The sequence below is a fragment of the Triticum aestivum genome, chromosome 5D, assembly GCF_018294505.1.
Source record: "Triticum aestivum cultivar Chinese Spring chromosome 5D, IWGSC CS RefSeq v2.1, whole genome shotgun sequence".
Taxonomy (NCBI): domain Eukaryota; kingdom Viridiplantae; phylum Streptophyta; class Magnoliopsida; order Poales; family Poaceae; genus Triticum; species Triticum aestivum.
In genome coordinates this window covers 504,305,377-504,319,703 of record NC_057808.1, presented here as the reverse complement: position 1 = coordinate 504,319,703, position 14,327 = coordinate 504,305,377, and the positions used below count along the sequence as shown (strand labels likewise).

The window sequence follows — 14,327 nt, the reverse complement described above, 5'->3', positions numbered from 1 at the left end:
TAATAACAATCAATTAACATATACTACATCAGATTATGTAATTTTCTTATTAATAATTCCATGAAATCCACTTAACATTGCTTAGGTCGATTTTCAGTTTAGTAACAATAAACATTATGTTATATCAAGCAGGTGTGAAGCAACACTAATGATCACATCCTAAGTTGGTCCTCAAAACCACGAGTGGACATCTACGCTCATAGTCATAGGTGCCGTAGCATTTTTCCAGTAAATTAACATGCCTTTGTCAAAAGATGCCAATCATCCATGTGACCATGTCTTACAGCATGCATGTATATTTAGTGTGCACAATTAGATTGGGTCCAACAGACATGAGACACTGCACTAATTCTCTTTTTGTTCTTGCGGGGCAGACACTACAATAACTCTAAATTTAACTCTTCTAAATTCATCTTTCCTTCCCGTAAAGGCCCAAAAGATAAAAAGAATTAGCCAAACATTCAAAAGGCCAGTAAATATATTATAGTTAAATGAGAATAGACAGATGAAGCAGCAGTGATCAATAATAAATATTTGGACGGGAATAAATTACTCCTACTGAGTTAGCTTTGGTGCAGCATCGTGACCTTGCAACAACAGCCCACATGGAGGTGATCCGTCTTGCATTCCCGGTCCACAAATGTTGTGGCCTGACGCTGCTCCTAGTGTAGGATTCACCAATTGAATCCAGCCTTGCAGTAGCACCTATATGAATGTAACTCAACTATTCAACATCACAATGTCTTCAGCAAAGGATGAATGGACAACAATCCTCTTACCGTGTTGCGAGGTTAAAATGTGATGTCTGTGAAAGAGAGACTAAGAAGAATTAGCTAATCTAAATAAGCAATCATCGGTTTAAATCCACGTTGGTTGTAATGATTTTACTGATAGCGCATCAGTTTCTCAATTCTGAATTCATATTGGGATCACCTAAGCATTACTGGACAATGGTTCAGACTTCAGACTGGAGTGACTTCTATAGCCTACCGCTCCAGTTAATAATACTTCAGAAGGGGGAAGGAAAGTAAGCGAAACGAAAATTGCCGGAGCCGAGGAAGCCGATGATGAACTGACCATGTGGTACACAGTAGGCAAAAGACGTAATTCCAAACATAGTCCATGCAGAACCGCCTCACTGGTGAGAAGGCGCTCTCTTCGCAATTAATACTGAATGCCACAACTCAAAAGTACCGACACAAACTCTACCTCTTGGCTAGTTAACAGAAAGGAGTACTGATAGTTCATCAGTTAGGGGCGACAATAAAATGAAAGCGTCGTTAGTTATTAAGTTTATCCAAACAATATCCAGACTTTTTAGTTTAAATTGTTAGACCCGGACCAGCAGAGACGAACAGTCTGCACCACAGGTCCACGGTCGAATCAGAGCTATTAATTGTCCTCTGTGTCACTCGTTAAATGTGAAATATCATCGGCCCTGCTACAAGTACTCCAAAGTTGAAAATAAAGGAAAATAACATATAATGCTCTGTCCAGACTACTCCATATTTGAAAACAGAAACTAAGCTGAATCTCATGAAGCAAGAACTACTTATCGACTGCAAATACCACCACAACCAAGCCTACTCGAAACAAACAAGAAACCGAGCTAAGTCCTGTGAGACACCACCAAATCAAGTACACGCCAGCCTACCCAACTCACAGATCACCTCAACAACCCGTCCGCCTCATCGAAGTTCCCCAAGAAAAAAACCAGAGAGAGATTGGAGAGGGAAGCACTTGGGATTCAGGTTCAGTTCAGACAAGTTTATAAGGCTCGTCGATTCAGTTCAAACAAGACTGGCATAATTCTACCTCGCAAAAAAAAAAAGACTGGCATAATTCTGAGGTTATGAGCTTACTGACGCTCGTAAATTCTTTCTTGTTTAGTATGTGAGAACTGAGGCCTAACGAATTCTCAGTAGTTAGCCATAGCCACGGACAGTGCCATCAGCCTCCCGTGCACGCGCGCGCGCGCGCACACACACACACAAAGCAAAGCAAAGCAAAGCTCGACGCTCGCTGCACTATACTGGGGACAGGCGCAGTTTTTTGCTAGAGAAACAATGCATATGGTTCAGACTTTTTCAGACAACTCAACTGCAACATCTAACCTCCAAGTGCAGAACATCAAGTCTGTTCAGGTGGGAGTAGAACTAGGATTACCGACAGCCAAATTTAATTTTGTCAGAGTTTTTCACTCCATGCACTATGCTCAACGCAGATGGAAGTTTTTCACAGGAGATTGCAGACGAATCACAAGGAAGAAATCGCAGATGAATCTATTTGGATTTCGCAGCGACCTGTCACGAGGCAGAGGGAGGAGTGCAGATGAGGGCGCGGGGGGGGGGGGGGGGGGGGGGGGCGGGCTGAGCTTACCTCTCGGCCTAGTGGAGCAGGTAGAGGTGGACGAGACGAGCTTCTTCAGCTTCAGCGACCTCGCCGCCACGTTCTTGACTGCCTGCACCGCAGGCACACACGCAATTCAGTCGCCGGAATCCGCCGGGTGAGATGAGACGAGAGGAGGGGGACGCTAGCCGGACCTGCGGGGAGAGGTGGGCGACGTCGACGCCCTGAGAGATGAGGGCGAGGGGGTGCTTGAGCGCGTGGAAGCGGGAGCGGAGGAGCGTCGGGATGGCGGCGTCGTTCGGGTCGCCGTAGAGGTGCGCGTCCGTGGCTCCGTGCCCATCCGCCGTAGAGATGCTGCCGCGGTGCTCGCCCGCATCCCTAGCATCCCCGACCTGTGATGTCCCGAGCAGTAGCTAAAGAATCACAGGATAGAGATAGGAAATGGCAAAGGGATTGACCGAGAACGAAGGAGCTGGAGCAGCTCAGTTCATTCATTAATTCGATGACTAGTTCAGAACAGAGGGTTGGGCATATAAGCACCACACACACACACACGCAGGACACCTACTACTAAGTCCATCACGGCAGCAGGTGGACCTCACCTGTCATACACCACCATGTAATGGGTGGGGTGTGACACGACCCCTCTCTGCCCCGGCTCTCCGGGCGAGGCGCCGCCGCCGCGGATCTCGGCTGCCGTCGCCCGTTGCGTTTCGCCCGTTATAAGAGGGACGCGGTCCTGGTCCGTCTCGTTCACGGTCACGGCTTCACGCGAGCGCACTTGACATGTAATCTGGGCCGTCAGTGGGAGTACCTGGCCCGTATTTTCTATGGGCCCATATCCATCAATCTGCACGGCCGTGTTATAGGGGAGACAGATGGGCCGAGGTGCATCGATCTTCCCTAAAAAAAAAGTGCATCGATCTCAACTCCGGCTGTCTCCTTCCCCAAATCCCTCGCCGGAGTGCAGCCTCCTCCGCCGCATCCCTTCCTTCCTCCTCCCTTCCAGCCTTGCCGTGCCATACCGCGAGTGTAGGATAGGATCACTTCGAGTCGAGGCCAGTGAGCAGGTGAAGGGACGACCGCCGGCGGCCACCGTGGGAGGAGGAGGAGGAGCGCGGGGCTCCCGCATCGGCGCGTCGCCGTCGCTCCCCACGCCGGACACGGGTTCCTCGACGGCGGACGGAAGCGGGACTCGCGGTTGAGTGGGAGCAGACGCCGGCCGGCCGCTACGGGTAAGCTCTACCTGGAAAATGGAAACTTTAGTCCCACATCGCGGATTTAGTGGGATTTCCACGGATTTATAAGCGTTTTCCTCAGCCAGGGTATCACCAAGCAGCAATACAAGGAGGTAGTAGAGTATACTGTCTAGTATAGGGTATAGTGCGGTAGTGGGTGTAGGCAGATACGGTCTAGGGTTGCAGGGGCGCAGGTATAGGTGGAAGGTATGCCCGGCGGGACGGGCAGCGGCAGGGAGATGGCCTGGCAGCGGGGGAGGGGGGGGGGGGGGTGTGTATAGGGGGGAGCTGCCTCAGGAAAAATGCCAAAAAGGGGGGGTTTGGGGGGGGTTCAAAATTCCTATCTGGTTGATTAGAGAAAACATAAAGAAAGAAGTAATAAAGAAAATTCAGGAAAAAAAATACTTCCGATGATCTGCAGAATTTTTTTATCTACTATTTGAATAATACTTTCCCTATAATATGTTTTTTTGTAAGCTAATAATATGTTTTTTGTAAGGTGCTTGAGATTTGCAAGGACAAGAACTTGTTCACATTTATTTTCCAGTAAAAAATATTTTGAACTGAGTGTAGCGCTGCATCTCTATAGCATACATGTATTCCGGAAAAAAATTCCAAGACATCCGAGTAGCCCAATGGGCAATGGTTCATTAACCCTTGGTGTGATCCTACATGGATGAATCAAATTCTGCAACTGATTGGATAGGTTGATAAAATTTGTTTTGTTGTGTGTTGCTTTCTAGATTTTCTTACCCTTCAGACTTTGCAATCCTGTGTGTTCATGTAACATGGACTGTATTATTTTGATATCTTTTGTTGTTTCCATGTGAGAACATTTGTGTTTTCTCATAAATGATGAAGCTGCTACAATTCAAATGCTGTATTATGCTTGAAGCTCTGTTTGCTGTTAGGTTACCAATCCTGTTGCTGAGGGATTAGAAAGGATTCACATTCTCTGTTGTATGTATATAAGAATCCATCTTCAGTTGTGCTTACGAGTAGAGGGGTATTTTCATCATTTCATGTAACCCCTTGGATAGGATAAATGGTGTATGTCCTAAAGACATAGTCTTGTCACATTTCTTTTAGTACACTTGATAATTTGGTTGTATCGGTATGTCTAGTGCAACTGGCAAAGGCTAATCCAACTAACTTGCCACTGTATTTGTGCTAACCGAGGTTTTGCTCTATTGCTTATATTCTTCATCAATCTAAATGAGCATGGTATTTTTATTATAATGGCTATTATTTGAGTGTCTTTCATATGTTGTATGGTGACAGATTCTGATTATCATTTGCGTACAGGCAATTTTAGGATGGGTACTGAAGACTCTAAAGATATGCTGAAGAATGCAGACTGGAAGACAGTGAGTGGTGCAGTTACTGAGTCAAGTCAGCCGGTTGTTAGGAAGCGCCTTCCGAAGAAAATAAGACAAGTACCTGAGTGTTACTTTCTGCCTCGACGATCTTTGCCTTCTGCACTGGCAATCTACGGTGCTGTTTGCGCCGCTGGAGTTGGTGCAGGGATGTTGCTTGAGGTTTGGATCAACAAAAAGATCAAAGGTAAATCCTGTCTTTCATGGCCGGATCCTAGAGGAACCACTTACCTTAAGAAAACTAATCTATCTGGAAATCCAAGATCTTGGACTGTACCATGGAAATCATTAATTGCATTATGCATATCTATTTTGCTTCATCGATTGTGTTTTCTTGCATCCTCTTACTTTTTTTGTTAAATTGCTGCATGCAGAGGATGGCGGTGTTGTCTGGGAAATGGGCAAATGATGTTCAGACCCTTCTGTTGCTGTTAAGTTGTATCACAGAGATAAGCATGTTTTTGTTGTTTTGGAATATGTTTTAACTTGCTGACGAAAGCAAGCAATGTTTCCCAGTTTAATTGAAAACACAACCTTGTCCCTGTGTTCCTGGTTTGGTTGTACAAGCTGTGTGATGCTTCAACTTTATATTAGGCAAGCAAGGTGAAAACACCAGGCAGCAACACATCTCTACTTGTCATCTTATAAGAATTATCTGAATATGTGTAACCGTGGTAAGCTGGAAGGGCCTTTGATTTATCTGGTTACACATGCGTGCACGTTCATCGTCAAGGTGGAAACACAACTTGCTGATTTTGTGGAATTGCCATGGGCATACTATTTTCTGTGGAAATGAAGTCATAAAGATTACAGCACAGGAGGCACATGGTATATGATGTACAGAATTCAACACTTGGTTTACAAAAATGTGCTTGCTTAGGGTTCGATACTAGAAAACAATGATCATTTCAGACACAAAACCATTTGGTCATACAATGCAAGGGCTCATGAGGACGAGCCATTGTGTCAGAAAAAAAACAGAGGATAAGGCACATTATCAATGTTAGGCATGGACTCTGATCATCAGAATTCAGACACTAGAGGATCGTTGCTCCGAAATGTGCACCCTATGGGGTTACACCAGGTTTGTGTGCTTGAAGAACGTGTAGAACAGGATCGCCGACGTCACGAAGAGGCTCAAGAATACCAGCCAGATTTGCCAAACTGCAATGCGGAAAGCATACACCGGAAAATCTTGGTAAATACTTATGTGCAACATACAAGAACACCATCTACAGCAACATGTATGTGTGTACCTCTCCAGTCGGCAGGGACGTCGAGCTTCGTTATCTCTGCTCCCCATTGATGCGAGGTGGAGATCACAATCCTGCAACATCAGCAAACAATAGGTCATTCAGTTCTTTCATTCAAGCTTGGACCATAAACCAGTGATGATTCTTCCAAGTGAATAGCTGAATAACTCTGACTTCACTATGAACAAATGCTGAACTAGTTGCTACTTCACTAGTTTGGCAGTGCTAAAGGAAGACAGTCGGTGATTATTTCAGGTTTGTCTCGCTTCTTGTAACAGGAAATACCAGTAGTTACCATTACCTTTCAGTAGGGCAAAATTCAATGGAGGAAATTGGGGAGCCAAGATGGACCTTCTTGATCAGGTGAGAAACTTGCATCTTCTGTACATCGGCAACACAACAGTCGCCATCACGGCTTCCTCTAGATAAAGATGAAAAATGTATCCATGTCAGTACCACTTCACAGCCAAAAGAAGGATGTCGCGTCGACGCGGAAGGCTCAGCAGATCTAGACAAGCACATTAAGTCGGACAATGAACAAGTAGTATGACATGCGGACAAGCTCTTTTTGTTACGAAATGTACGCACAATAGCGGATAAGTGATTCCTTTCAGTAAAATGATTGTTTCAGAGCCTGATAATGGCATTATGAGGTGACCAACCAATATGTTGTTCAGTCAACTGGACACACTCCAGGTACTAATGCTGCATCTTTTGAAATGTAGAACAAGATGGATTGTATCTGAGAAGTGTGAGAAACGACGATTCAGAAATTGTTTGAATTCTGGAAAGTAAAAACTATTCTGAATACCTCAGACTTCGGCGATGCAGGTATGCCTAGAAATGCTAAATATAGAAGTACTGTCGCAGCCAGTATTACATGAGATGCACCACCACATCCACTTACAGTGCGAGATACTTGCCATCCAAGCTAACTGAAAGTGTTGAAATGGGCTTTCGCAGGAGTCTTTTGTATCCAATTCTCTTCCAGTTACTTATGCTCAAAACCATAGTCACGATATCATTTCCTATTTCATCAATAAAAATTCAATTAAGTCTGTCTGGTGTTGCATTTCTTGACTTTATCGACGTGATTACCTTTTACAAGTGTGCAAAACAGAAAAGGTTTCTTCCCATCCCTAGAAAAGCGGCAACACTCAATCCTTTCATCCTGCAAATCATTTACAGGAAGAATCGTGAACAGTATGGTCAAATAAGCAATTCAGTTTCAGTTATTATAAAGGGGAAAGTACATGGATTTTAGCACACTATACCGAAGATCTTGTCAGATTTAGGAGTGGAGCTCCCTCATCAATCTTCCATATTCTTGCAGAACCATCAGTTGAAGTTGATACTAAAAACGCTGAATCCAAGCTACATGAGAAAGAGGCATTTCGGGATTAAATGTGCTACCAAAAAGAGCTTACTTTGTAATTTAATGAACAAATAGAAATTGGCTAACTGCCCTAATTAGTAACAAGGATCTCTTGTGCAAAAGTTTGTAGTAAACTATCAAGACACACCCAGCAGCTTTGGTATGTACAGTTCATCAGATCCTATTGATCCACGAGGTAATAATCATTTGCCAATTAACGCAAGGTCATTCTTTAAAAAACAAGGCGTCTACTTTCATAGTTTCATTCACCTGATGTCCATGTCCCTGAAGGATTTATGAGCTTTAGGTTCATCTAAAAGCACAGTGAGGCTTGGCCAGTGAAATATTCTTAGATGTCCATCCTGTTTTAGTGGAATAAAAATAGGAAAGTTTAGTTAAGAACTCAAATTTGTGGTTTCCAGAAGCTAAAGTCCAGAATGTAAATTTATAGTTCAGCAGATTACAACATGTCATAAATAACCCTTGAAGTTACATAACTTTCCCTACAGAAAAAGCTACATAACTCTGAACAAAAGAGATTTAACAAAAGAGATTTAACAAGAGTAGCATACATGATAATTTGTATACAGTAAATGCATGAAAAAGAAAAGGCAAGGTGGGATGGCCTGATACCTCACCACCAATAGCAAACTTGGTACCATCAGTACTGAATGCCAAACATCGCTGAGGCCCAACTGATTGGAGTGCCGAGGAATCTCTCGAAACAAGGTTGATACAGAAGTCATCATAGACCAGCTTGAACAGCCTGCAAATGTGATAGAATGAATGTCTTATCCCGGATGAACTTGAGAATATGAGTGAAAGAGGGTGAATCGAAATGTAGTTGATGTACAGGAAGAAAAAAAGGAAACTGTTCCATTTCTGCTATCAGTAGAAGCCTGAAGCCTGAAGAATGCCATAAAATGTATTCTCTCGGTACATATTTATCATGCAGCAGAACAAAGCATTGTACAAAAACAGCAGCAGCAGGACAGAGCATGTACAAGAACAGTTGCCAGATGATAGAGATAGTGTACATTTGAAATGGATCTAGTAACAATGATGATGTAAATTTACTTGCGGCGCAATAGTAAATAAACATAGGAAGCTTATTTCAGCAATTTCTAAACCTGACAGTGTCAGCAAGAAAAGAAAATAAAAAGCTCTGATGAAAATGTACAAGCCAAGCTGGCCATCAGTTAGACCTGTACAAGAAAGAGATGCCACGAGCACGTACGCACCTGCAGCCTTTGGCGGTGGCGCAGACGAACTCGTCGCCGGCGGGGTGCACGGCGATGGCGCGCGGCGTGTCCGCGTCGGCTCCCTCCTCGCCCATCACGACCCTCAGCTGCAAAATCGTTAAACCCGCTGTCAGAGACACGGCCGTAGCAGCAGTAGCAGCAGCAGGCGCCGAAACCCCGCGCACGGGCTGCTCGCTCACCAGGGGCTCGGAGGCGAGCTCGCACGCCCTGGTGTCGAAGGCGAGGAGGTCGAGGAACGGCGGGGACGAGGCAGTGGCGCCGTGGCCGTACACCACGAGGAGACTGCGGCTGCTGGACACGGCCGGCCGCTTTATCCACGCCGCGCAGGTCACCTTCCCGACCACCCCTGCGGTAGCCTCGTCGCCGTTGCTCGCCATCAGAGCCAACCAACAGCTGCCGAGAGTTTTGACTCCAGCACGCGCTTCTCCAGCTCTGCCTGCTCTTAATTGGTGCTTGTAGTGTTAACTTTGTCGTGCCGCCGGGGTGCGCCTTGGAGGAGTCTGGTACGGGCGGAGAGTGCGACGGAAGGGAATCGTTTCATCTTGGGACAGACACTGGGATATTCTCAGGCCGGCACCGCCGCCAGGGCGATTTCAGCGCTCTGCAAAGTCCGCCATGATTGAAGCTGGCATCCCTCCTGTCCCGCCGGCGCCCGGAAGGGCTCATTTCGGCTGGTGATTGGCATTGTCTCTCGCTCTCGCGTTGGAGGCTGGAGTGAGCACCTAGATGCGGATTCGTGCTGTTGCGATTGACACCAGTTTTTTTTTCCGAGTCTTGTGATTGACACCAGCGTTTTTTGTTTTTTGAGCATTACCAGCTGGTTACAGCAGTGGTACATTTTTTTTTAGGGGAACAGCAGTGGTACATGAAAGGAACTAAACCTGGTCATGGGCAGCATGGCCCGACAAACCCAACCCGAAAGGCCGCCATCCGGGCTGGGCTTGGGCTTGACTTTTCTGTCTAAAGCCCAGCCCAAAAGCCCGAAATGAACAAAGATATATTATTCTTATTCAAAAATAGAACTTGATGCTAGTTGTACTAAACCAACGTCAATTAATATGGATGGGGGGAGTATAACATATTATTTTAGTTGACAAATGGCATTGTTCATGTGTTTCGGGCCGGGATGGGCCAAGGTCGGGATTTTCACTATGCGCTTTCTTAAGCCTGGCCCAAAACCCGGCCCAGTCTAGGGTATTATCACCTTTAGAGAGAACCAAAGGAGAGGCTAGCTAGGTACATCACTACTGAACAAACGTCTCATTTTTCTTATTTTCGATGCTTGAGGGGCTTTGTATTCAATGTGGTTGTACCACCTCGATGCAACGGTTAAGTCGCTAAAATTTCTTTATAAACACTTTTTTCATGGAAACCAACATTTTATTAGTGAGCATGCACCCTTCTAAAACTATGAGCCCCAGTTCGCACAGGTTTAAACAAAAGTATGATCGTGTAGAAACTCCCACCCTGCAGGATTTGACTCGGAAGTTAACTGCAAACCTAAATTTAGAAAGAAAAAAAATCTTCAAATTCAAAATATTTTGTCAATAAAATCATAGTCATTATCGGTCACATAAATTTGAATAAGAAATTCCAAAGTTAATTAGGGTTCTTTCATCTGATCAATCTATGCATGACTGAGTTTATAGGTATGCATGAATTTTCTTTTCTTTCCAGTTCTGATTATGTAGTAAACATAAATTAAAAACCAAGATCAGCATGATGCAGAAGCATCGACAGAGCTACACACAAGCAAAACTAGGCCATGGTCCGCCTAGTCCAAGAGCAAAACGCTGAGAGCAACTCTAGCAGAGTCATCATAAGTGCCCGGTCACCATGATAACCGCCAGTAGGGCTATTTTGGCCGAAAAGGGCGGTCTAGCAGAGTCGTCATCCCGTCGCTGATCGCCATAAGTTTTGGAGGGCACTAGGAAATTGGCATAGTCCAGCTAGGACCAAAATGCTTCGATGTTAGGGTAAAACTAGGGCATGATGGTTAACAATTTAGGAACCCCTTTAGCCTGGCCCGCCAAATTTATTGTTTGTAGCGCTGCCACTATGTTGAACCATACATGTTTACCACTTTATCTTCCTAGTCCATCTTGATGTTAGGTCTTCTAACTTTTCCCCATTCATGTTGGATTTTGTTTTTATTCTAACTCTACAGCAAAGCAATTAGACAATAACCCAATTTCATCAAATCCAAAGTTGCTAACCACACACCATGTGGTATAGATCTTCTAAATTAATAGCAAGAGTTACCAACAAAGGACGAACCTCTGCTTTGAAGGATAAATGCAATATGCCCCTTATCATTAGTAAACTGAACCCTCTCGTTTGAATGTCACAATAACGAGTCTTTAGTTGAACCTAAAATAAGAGTTCTACAAAACAATATTTGTTCCAGTTTGACTTGCAAGTATGAAGAAAAATTATTGCATAAAAGGGGATATATCAAACTTTATGTACGGAATGCTCCAAAAAATGTATTGACTCACAAAATAGTGTATGTTTTGTTTTCTCGGCATCCGAAGTACATCCAGATACTGGTGGAGTTGGATTACGCGGGTGTGCCACCACGCGAGGTTTGCTAGTTGGCCACATCAAAAGGAGGATCTAAAGTCATTCACATACTCAGCCGCAGAAGAAATACTATGATCACATCAAGATGATAAGCGGGCTGTTGAAGATTGATACGCAACTAATCACTGGAGAAAGAGGAAAGTGGCCGAAGCACATGAACAATATCGAATCCCTAGATGTTCCCATCAATTTCCCTTAACGCCTCAAATTCTTAAGCATGACACACCACAAAGCTCTATGGTTCCTAGTTACATGTTCTTCTTTCGCCATTTTACTAGCCTCTCATTTCTTGGACACATCTCACTAGTAGAAAACAGGGCTTTGGTTGGGGCCTGGCCAGCCCATTAGTCCCGGTTCAGTTACGAACCGGGACCCATGGGGGCATACGTCCCGGTTCGTGAGCCTAGGGGGCCGGCCGGGGCCTCGTGGGCATTGGTCCCGGTTCGTCTGGACCCATTTGTCCCAGTTCCTGGCACGAACCGTGACCAATGCGCCTCGCTCCTGGCCCACATACATTGGTCCCGGTTCGTGGCTCGAACCGGGGCAGAAGGGGGAGCTTTAGTCCCAATTCCAGCCACGAACCGGGACAAATGAGTTGCCTATTTATACCCCCTCGCCGCAGCAGAGCACTCCACAGTGCTCTGTTTTTTCTGGCCGGCGAGGGGAGGGCATTTGGGTGCTCTAGCTCACCTCCTATGCACATGAGGTGTTCGATGAAATGCCCGAGCCACACTAGTTAAGTTTTCTCCTCTCGAAGCTCGACCTCCAAGCTCCATTTCCCCCGAGATTTGCATAGGTTTAGCGGTCCGTCACGTCCCGTCCCCGTCTTCACCGCCGTCAATCGCCGCGCCGATCTCGTCGCCGGCACCACCGTGGTGAGCCTCTTGTTCTTATCTTCTTTCTGAAAGAAAAACAATTCTTACTTTAGATAGATACTTGTCTAATTTTCTTACTTTTGGCACACATAATTATATATAATGCACGCAGATGAACTGGCAATGGATGTACGGTGACAGACACACCTTCGAGTACATTAAGGGCCTGCATAATTTTCTCGAAGTGGCTGAGGAAAACAAGCAGAATGGTTTTATGTGTTGTCCATGCCCTATATGTGGGAATACGAAGTCTTACTCTGACCGGAAAATCCTTCACACCCACCTGCTTTATAAGGGTTTCATGCCACACTATAATGTTTGGACGAAGCACGGAGAAATATGGGTTATGATGGAAGACAACGAAGAAGAAGAGGACGATGAAAACTATGTGCCCCCTGAATACGGTGATGCTGCAACGGGGGAAGCTGCTGAAGATCAAGAGTAACCAGACGATGTGCCCGATGATGATGATCTCCGCCGGGTCATTGTCGATGCAAGGACACAATGCGAAAGTCAAAAGGAGAAGCTGAAGTTCGATCGCATGTTAGAGGATCACAAAAAGGGTTGTACCCCAATTGCGAAGATGGCAACACAAAGCTCGGTACCGTACTGGAATTGCTGCAGTGGAAGGCAGAGAATGATGTGCCTGACAAATGATTTGAGAAGCTACTGAAAATATTGAAGAAGAAGCTTCCAAAGGATAACGAATTTCCGGACAGTACGTACGCAACAAAGAAGGTCGTATGCCCTCTAGGATTGGAGGTGCAGAAGATACATGCATGCCCTAATGACTGCATCCTCTACCGCGGTGCGTACGAGGATTTGAATGCATGCCTGGTATGCGGTGCATTGCGGTATAAGATCAGACGAGATGACCCTGGTGATGTTGACGACGAGCCCCCCAGGAAGAGGGTTCCTGTGAAGGTGATGTGGTATGCTCCTATAATACCACGGTTGAAACGTCTGTTCAAAAACGAAGAGCATGCCAAGTTGATGCGATGGAACAGAGAGGACCGTAAGAAAGACGGGAAGTTGGGAGCACCCGCTGACGGGTCGCAGTGGAGAAAAATCGAGAGAAAGTACTGGGCTGAGTTTGCAGGTGACCCAAGGAACGTATGGTTTGGTTTAAGCGCGGATGACATTAATCCTTTCGGGGAGCAAAGTAGCAATCACAGCACCTGGCCCATGACTCTATGTATGTATAACCTTCCTCCTTGGATGTGCATGAAGCGGAAGTTCATTATGATGCCAGTTCTCATCCAAGGCCCTAAGCAACCCGGCAACGACATTGATGTGTACCTAAGGACATTAGTTGAAGAACTTTTACAACTGTGGAATGGAAACGGTTTACATGAATAAAAACCTTCTATGGTCATACACACCAACGAAAATGGTTTGTTGGATCTCGATCGTAGTGATACACATATTCATAATATTGAAGCCAAAAGATGCAAAGTTAATAATGATAGTGCAACTTATTTGTGGCACTGCCGTTTAGGTCATATTGGTGTAAAGCGCATGAAGAAACTCCATACTGATGGGATTTTGGAATCACTTGATGCTTGCGAACCGTGCCTCATGGGCAAGATGACTGAAACGCCGTTCTCCGGAACTATGGAGAGAGCAACAGATTTGTTGGAAATCATACATACAGATGTATGTGGTCCGATGAATATTGAGGCTCGTAGCAGGTATCATTATTTTCTGACCTTCACAGATGATTTGAGCAGATATGGGTATATCTACTTGATGAAACACAAGTCTGAAACATTTGAAAAGTTTAAAGAATTTCAGAGTGAAGTGGAGAATCATCATAACAAGAAAATAAAAGTTTCTATGATATGATCGCAGAGGTAAAATATTTGACTTACGAGTTTGGCCTTCAGTTAAAGCAATGTGAAATAGTTTCACTACTCACGCCACCTGGAACACCACAGTGTAATGGTGTGTCCGAACATCGTAACCGTACTTTATTAGATATGGTGCGATATATGATGTCTCTTACCGATCTACCAC

The 14,327-nt window shown here is 45.0% G+C and overlaps 2 protein-coding genes and 1 long non-coding RNA gene across 3 annotated transcripts; 1 reads left to right on the top strand and 2 right to left on the bottom strand.

The window, feature by feature from the left end:
- Positions 1–189: 189 nt before the first annotated feature.
- LOC123123252 (uncharacterized) lies at positions 190–2,883 on the bottom strand. Its single transcript, XR_006460568.1, has 3 exons — positions 2,544–2,883; positions 2,380–2,461; positions 190–705 (listed from the first exon to the last, which is right to left on the bottom strand). It is a non-coding gene; the product is annotated as an uncharacterized lncRNA (long non-coding RNA).
- Positions 2,884–3,188: 305 nt separating this feature from the next.
- On the top strand, positions 3,189–5,670 carry LOC123123251 (uncharacterized). Its single transcript, XM_044543730.1, has 3 exons — positions 3,189–3,584; positions 4,893–5,150; positions 5,338–5,670. The coding sequence occupies exons 2-3, from the start codon at positions 4,904–4,906 to the stop codon at positions 5,370–5,372; spliced, it is 282 nt and encodes a 93-aa protein (XP_044399665.1). The 5' UTR covers positions 3,189–3,584; positions 4,893–4,903; the 3' UTR covers positions 5,373–5,670.
- Positions 5,671–5,839: 169 nt separating this feature from the next.
- On the bottom strand, positions 5,840–9,304 carry LOC123123250 (SEC12-like protein 1). Its single transcript, XM_044543729.1, has 10 exons — positions 9,033–9,304; positions 8,833–8,939; positions 8,225–8,357; positions 7,862–7,953; positions 7,491–7,590; positions 7,315–7,387; positions 7,124–7,244; positions 6,518–6,637; positions 6,220–6,290; positions 5,840–6,127 (listed from the first exon to the last, which is right to left on the bottom strand). Exons 1-10 carry the CDS (start codon positions 9,228–9,230, stop codon positions 6,039–6,041), a joined length of 1,104 nt encoding a protein of 367 aa, XP_044399664.1. The 5' UTR covers positions 9,231–9,304; the 3' UTR covers positions 5,840–6,038.
- Between the last annotated feature and the right edge of the window lie 5,023 nt (positions 9,305–14,327).